This window comes from Halichoerus grypus, chromosome 12, assembly GCF_964656455.1.
Source record: "Halichoerus grypus chromosome 12, mHalGry1.hap1.1, whole genome shotgun sequence".
Classification (NCBI taxonomy): Eukaryota; Metazoa; Chordata; class Mammalia; order Carnivora; family Phocidae; genus Halichoerus; species Halichoerus grypus.
The window spans coordinates 18042461-18049437 of NC_135723.1; the positions used below are offsets into that span (position 1 = coordinate 18042461).

A 6977-nucleotide genomic window follows, 5' to 3' on the forward strand; every position below is an offset into this window, starting at 1 on the left:
GGTCATGGTTCTGCTTTGTGACTCCTATCCCCGGCCATAGCTTACCAGACAAAGGTTGGATACTTAGTACTAGCTGGCTCATTTATTTTCTTTATAATTGGAACTGGGATTCAGAAATGGCTAGTTAATCCTGGCATATGGCTGGAGTGATGATACTTGGCAGCTATATGGTGCCCACAGCTATATAGTTGAGAACAGAGTCCACAGGGATAAGGAAGAATGAAGTAGACCCATGGAGCAATGAAGGGACGTAAAAAGGACATTTCAGTTCCTAAGACTAGTCCCTTCCTGGAATTTGGCTTCCTTCCTTCCCTGAGCTGCTGTACAACAACTCTGTATTTTATTATAAGTTCCGCTTTCTTGCTCAAGTGAGCTCCAGTTGGTTTCTGATATATGTAACCAAAAAAACCTTATACTACCGTTTTCCTTCCTTATATGGGTATGTGGCAGTTTTCGGTAGAAATTCTTGTGATAATTTTAGAGTTAAAAGATCATAATACTACAGGCGCGCCTGGCTGGCTCAGTTGGTAGAGTTTGCGGTTCTTCATCTTGGGGTCGTAAGTCTGAGCCCCACGTTGGGTGTAGAGATTACTTAAAAAAAAAAAAAAAGATCACAATACTAGAGCCAGAAGGAGCTGCAGAAATGATTGCTTTTTCTCGCTTTGTTTTGCAAATGGATAAACCAAACTCAGAGAGATGAAATGCCATTCCAAAAGGCATTTAGTTAGTTGATGGTAGAGCTGGGACCCATTTTTCTTATTGTCCTTTAATTGTTTAGTGTTATTTCTTTTTTTTTAAAGATTTTATTTATTTATTTGACAGAGAGAGACACAGCAAGAGAGGGAACACAAGCAGGGGGAGTGGGAGAGGGAGAAGCAGGCTTCCCGCGGAGCAGGGAGCCTGATGTGGGACTCGATCCCATCATGACCTGAGCCGAAGGCAGTCGCTTAACCGACTGAGCCACCCAGGCGCCCAATTTTACTGTTATTTCTTACATGGCTGGAGATTTACTTGATAACAATAGCACACCATGAGACAAATATTGACATTTTGAAATGAGGCATGAACCCATTCACAACCCATTCACATCACATCCCACAATCGCCTACTCATACCTTCTCACACCAGCTGTTCCCAGTTTTATAAAAAGAAATTCATTTCAGAGGCTGGTGGTATGGAGCATGGGAAACATTTTCTCATAGAACAGTGGCATACACGGTGGCTATCCCAGGATGGCTCCTGCCTACTGTACCCCAATAGCAACATCAACTTAGTTAAATAAAAATCCAATGAATTCATTAATAAAAAAAGTCCCCAGAGTTAAGCCTAATCAAAAGAGGAATCCAGTACTTACCTAAAAATAGAACAATCAATAGGACTATTATAGTAAGGAAAGCCTTGTTCCAGAAAGTTGCAATTTTACCCCAGACAGTAAATGAAAAAATCTTCTGCCATCTGTAAAGCAATACAATTACATTAGGTGTAAAAAAAACAAAAGATTTTGAAATGCTTTGCAAATATTCAATTAACATTTTGGTAACTGTGTAGTGAGTGACAAGAATTACAGAAATTTAATTTTTTATGTCATATCAGAAAACTTCTGATATGACATAAGAATGGCTCATGAAATAAAGAACAACTCTTTCAAGTTTAATGATAATCTGACATTATCTTCTGTCTGGTGGCTTAAACATTCTACAGCAAAAGTAACTTTTAAAGTAAAGATACATGAATTCTTATACTAACATGTTATATTGCTGATAGAAGTTATCACCTTATATCTTTTTCTAATCTGGGTAATAACTCAGAAATAACAAAGACCTATTAGTCTAATAATCAGCAACATTTCAGGAATAGGGAGTCCAACTCTGCGCTATATATTTTTACATCTGCTCCAAGTAAAAGAATTTTTCTATTTTTACCACAAAGGAATTAAAAGTATCATTGAGATGTTACATACATAAAATACAAAAATCTTAAATAGGTTGATGAATTTTTTTTTTTTTTTAAAGATTTTATTTATTTATTTGACAGAGAGAGAGATAGCGAGAGCAGGAACACAAGCAGGGGCAGTGGGAGAGGGAGAAGCAGGCTTCCCGCCGAGCAGGGAGCCCGATGTGGGACTCGATCCCAGGACTCTGGGATCATGACCTGAGCCGAAGGCAGACGCTTAACGACTGAGCCACCCAGGCGCCCAATAGGTTGATGAATAAGTATTTACTCATGTAATTACCACCTAGATCAAGATGTGAACATAGAGGAAACAAAATGGGGTAAAAATAGTCTAGACAGTTTGAGCAGCACAAGCAAAGACACAGAAGTAAGAAAGTATGGGTTATAAATGACCAGGAATGACAAAGCAATCCAGCACACAATTGGAAAGGTAACAAACTTTGTACAAGGGCATTTAATTTAATTAATTTATTTATTTAGAGAGAGAGAGAGTGTAAACACACATGTGTATGAGCAGGGGAAGGGGAAGAGGGCAAAGGAGACAAAGAATCTCAAGCAGTCTCCACACCTGATGTGGAGCCCAACATGGGGCTCAATCTAATGACCCTGAGATCCTGACCTGAGCTGAAATCAAGAGTCGGACACTTAACTGACTGAGCCACCCAGGCGGCCCAGTAGAAGGGCATTTTATTTTATTTATTTTATTATTTATTTATTTATTTATTTTACGAGGGCATTTTATTTATTTTTATTTTTTTTAAGATTTTATTTATTTTTTGACAGAGAGACAGCGAGAGAGGGAACACAAGCAGGGGGAGTGGAAGAGAGAGAAGCAGGTTTCCTGCAGAGCAGAGAGCCCGATGCGGGGCTCGATCTCAGGACCCTGGGATCACGACCTGAGCCGAAGGCAGACGCTTAACGACAGAGCCACCCAGCCGCCCCTTACGAGGGCATTTTAAATGAATAACAGATTCATGGGAGTCCAAAGGAGACATAAAAGTAATAAGCACCTAATAAAACTTCAAATACAACTTAAAAAAAAGTTTTACTTTAAGATTAGGACAAACTATTAACTAATAAATTTGGAAAACAACCCTAAGTAATAACTTGAAGTTGGTAAGAGGAGGGAGACTAATATAGATGGAGGAGGTCCCTTTGCCTCTATGCTTCCAATTCCAGAGATGCTAATCAAATTTTTCATTACAAAAATTTTATATTTTTAGAAAGAGAAGATAAGTGGCAATACCTTCATCTAAGTCCCAATGCAAATTCACATTTCAAGGGTCAGTATAAAAGGGAACACAAAAAAGATTTCCTACAGGGAACAACTAGCAGTTTCTACTAATACTCAATTCAAGGAGGAAATGATAATAGCTGTTATATATTGAGTCATTACTATACTAAGGTTCTAAGCACTTTTACATATTTTAGCTCATTTAATCACCACAACCACTATATGAGGTGGGTACTAAGTATTACCTCTATTTTACAGATGGCGAAACTGGCCAGAGATGGTAAATAATTTGCCCAAGGTCATGCAGTAACATGCAAAGTTGGGACATACACCTAGGAAGCCTGACTTGTAACTATGTGTCTTTTTTTTTAAAAAAGATTTTATTTATTTATTTGACACAGAGAGATAGAGAGAGACCATAAGCAGGCAGACATGCAGGCAGAAGAAGAGGGAGAAGCAGGTTCCCTGCTGAGCATGCAGCCCGATGCAGGGCTCCATCCCAGGACCCTAGGATCACGACCTGAGCCGAAGGCAGCTGCTTAACTGACTGAGCCACTCAGGCGCCCCTGTAACTATGTGTCTTTAACCAATGGGTTATGTGAGTAAATAATAGCCAAATTAAATAAAGATTGAAGCCTTTTCTTTGAAGATATGGTGATACATGTATAAAATATTAAAAGATGTGACTACACACACTAAGGACATACTATAAATGGTGTTCATATATATATGTCATGTATATATATACACCATATTTTCTTGTGTATATTTGTACATGAGCCTATATATAATCTGTGTATTTACATATATATCAAAGAGCTACTTGAATAGTATAGAGAAAAAATATTTGGCAGGAAGAAAAAGATCCATAATCTATGGAATGTTTTCATGCAGAAAATATTAACTGACCATATATATACATATATATATATATATTTGCAAATTCTTAAGCCTTATTTATAAATCAGATGTTTATAAATAAAATCTTTCCTTTTCTTGAATACAGGACTCTCTTGTTGCAACGACTACCAAAAAGCTAACGGCACTATAGAGATTTGAAACAAATGGACAGGATGAGCAGTAGAGTAGAAAAAGCACTAGGCTGAAAGCCAGATTCTTGTCTGGAGTCTGCCATGGATCAGCTAGATGACGTTAGACTACTTAGACTATTGAATGAGTGGGTTGGAAAAAAATGGTCTCTAATGTTCCTTCTTACAGTATGATTCAATTTTTTTTCTTTAGTAAGGAAGAAGTGATGGCATAGCTGATAGACAAGGACAGAAGTGAGTAGCAATCTAGGTAGGTAAGAAGCAAGTTAAGAGATGTAAAGATCACCTGGACGCTGAGTCAAAGTAAAAATTTTCATAAGTCTCTTCCAGTATTGGGATCTCACTGAATTTATCTCTAGGATCTCATTTATGAAAGATTTTCTTTTATGTCATGAGCATGAAGAAAGGTGTTGCAACATTTTTATTAAAAGTGCATTTCACCATTCATACTATCAACTTTCTGGATCTAAAACTGAACTCCCCAGATGGCAGATACGCTTGTGGTGAGCATGGCATAACCATAGAGAAGTTGAATCACTAGGTTGTACACCTGAAACTAATCCTACACTGTGTGTCCACTCTACTAACAGCCATCCCCCACAGCCCCCAAACTGAGCAATATGAGGATTATTACAAGGGTAAAGTGAGCCAAGGCTTCAATTTAAATATTTAGTACTGTACTTAAAGACCTTTGAAGGTCTTTAAGGAATTAACGCTAATGTATGGTTGTGGTACTTTCCATATTCAGCACTTTCAGTATATATTATTTCTGTGTATGGAAAAAAGTGGTAAAATTGCCATTAAACATTAATGAAGCTATCTTTGGGTTACATAAGAACACCACCAAGAATCATTTACTGGCTTAACTTTCTACATTGTTGTTCCACTGCCCCAATGAAACATTTCTGCACCCATGCATGCTGTTAACATCACTTATCCATTTCCCTTTTTTTAGTTCACTGTTCCAACTCAGGACAATAAACAAGGTTAGGTTTGGTGACGACATGTATTAAAAGTATAACCACGGCTTTATTATATCTGTAATCAACAGAACCAAAAGGACTGCGTACTTTTCCTTTTAGAAGTGAGGGGAAACAGCTGATTCGTTTGTACATATAATAAAAAGTTTTATATAAAGTGATATTTTAATATTATTAGACAGTACCTAAAATTTGTGAGTTTAAAGAGCACCTTTTATATAATCAGCATTCAAAACTTTTTAATCTTAAGAAAACTTTTCCGATATCACACTAAACAGTCTAAAGTAGCTAATCATGCTTCCTGTACTTATTGTAACTTATACTTATTGTAACGATTTGGAGGTATCCTACCTCTGAGGAGGAATAAAAGGCAGACAGAAGATTAAAATAAGTCCTATTTCAGCATAAAGAAAGGTTGCAACTGCCACCCACTGGAGTGTCATTTTTTCTCTTCACACCTAAATAGAGAAACCGTTTACTTTGCTGCCTTTCAAAGAAAAGAACTTGGTTAAGGGCCCTGGGGCGCAATGTTTTAGTCCAGGGGACTGACGGGGGGCTCCGACTTTCCTCTAACCCGAGGCGCCTGGCCTTAACCCGCGGCGGGAGGGGTGGGGCACGGGTCAAGGGTGGGCCGGGAGGCCCGCGTCTTCACCTCCCGGGCGAGCCCTGCGGAACCGACGAGGCGGCCGGCCACCTCGCAGCGACAGCAACATAACGCTACCTTCCGCTAACGCCCGCGACGAGGGGCCCTCCCACTCCGCGAACGCGCCGCGGGCTGGGCCAGCTCCCGAGGTTCAACCGCGGGGGGAGAGGCGCGACCCCGCCGCCCCGCGCGGCCTGGCGCTCCTCCCCGCCTCGGGGCCCGCGACTCCCAGGGACCCGCCCGGCCTTACCCCGCCTGCGGCCGGCCTGGCTCCCCTCGCTGCTCCGCGCAAGCCGACGCGCGGGACGTCAGACGCCGCGGCGGGGCGAGGGGGGGCGGGGAGGCGAGCGCGGGGGGGGGGGGGGGGGGAGGAGAAGAGCGCCCCACCCCCCTCCCCGCCCCGCCGGCTCCCAAACCGGAACCGCGGGGTCGGAGCCAGCCGAGGTCGCAGGCGGCGTGAGGACCATTAGAATAATTGTTTTCTAATTGATGGTGGAGTTAGAGGGTGACTCAGACTTTTCGGCCGAGTGCTTGGGGTTCCCCGGTCAACTTCTTCAAGAGAGCCGACTGTAAATTTCTAATAAAGTGTGGTTTGGGTGGGAGGGGCGCGGATAACCGACGTTTTTCGAAAGAGCTTCTTGGGGTCCACGGAGAAGGAATGGCGCCGGAGCGGGAGGGTTCGATAGGGTGATGCGAATTCAGTGGACCCGTTTGAAAGGCGCTCTTTTCCTGTCCTTTCCTGTTCCGTCTTTCTTTGGTAGAAACGGTCTTATTGTCCGGGATTGCGCTAGAGTTAAATGGAAGACGCAGGATTGCTGGTTGTGCAGCATTCTGTTCTTGTGAGAACGTGGAAAAATATGCAGCTTCAAAACATTTCCCTGCTCTGTCTGCAGGCTGGGAAGAGACCATACAATCTAGAGAGATGTTTGGGGAATGAGAGGGAGACAAAACAATGTGTGTGGCTGCATTCCTTCAGTTATTATTTTCCAGATTTTCGCATTGCGTGAATACACTCTATTAATTTTTTTAAAATATTGACAAGATATCAGAAATGCAAATGACAGGGCGCCTGGGTGGCTCAGTTGGTTAAGCGACTGCCTTCGGCTCAGGTCATGATC

General features: G+C 41.6%; 1 protein-coding gene across 2 annotated transcripts in view; it reads right to left on the reverse strand.

Moving 5' to 3' along the window:
* Nucleotides 1–6197, reverse strand: part of BCAP29 (B cell receptor associated protein 29) — a 48287-nt gene extending 42090 nt beyond the window's left edge. Inside the window, exons 1-3 of one of the 2 annotated variants that reach the window (XM_078060021.1) lie at nt 6110–6197; nt 5568–5674; nt 1355–1455 (exon numbers count right to left, since the gene is read on the reverse strand). In XM_078060021.1, coding sequence (XP_077916147.1) covers nt 1355–1455; nt 5568–5659 — 193 coding nt within the window. In that variant the 5' untranslated portion in view covers nt 5660–5674; nt 6110–6197. Of the gene's footprint in view, nt 1–1354; nt 1456–5567; nt 5675–5937; nt 6086–6109 lie in introns of those variants that run through there. The other variant, XM_078060022.1, reaches the window with a different exon arrangement.
* Between the last annotated feature and the right edge of the window lie 780 nt (nt 6198–6977).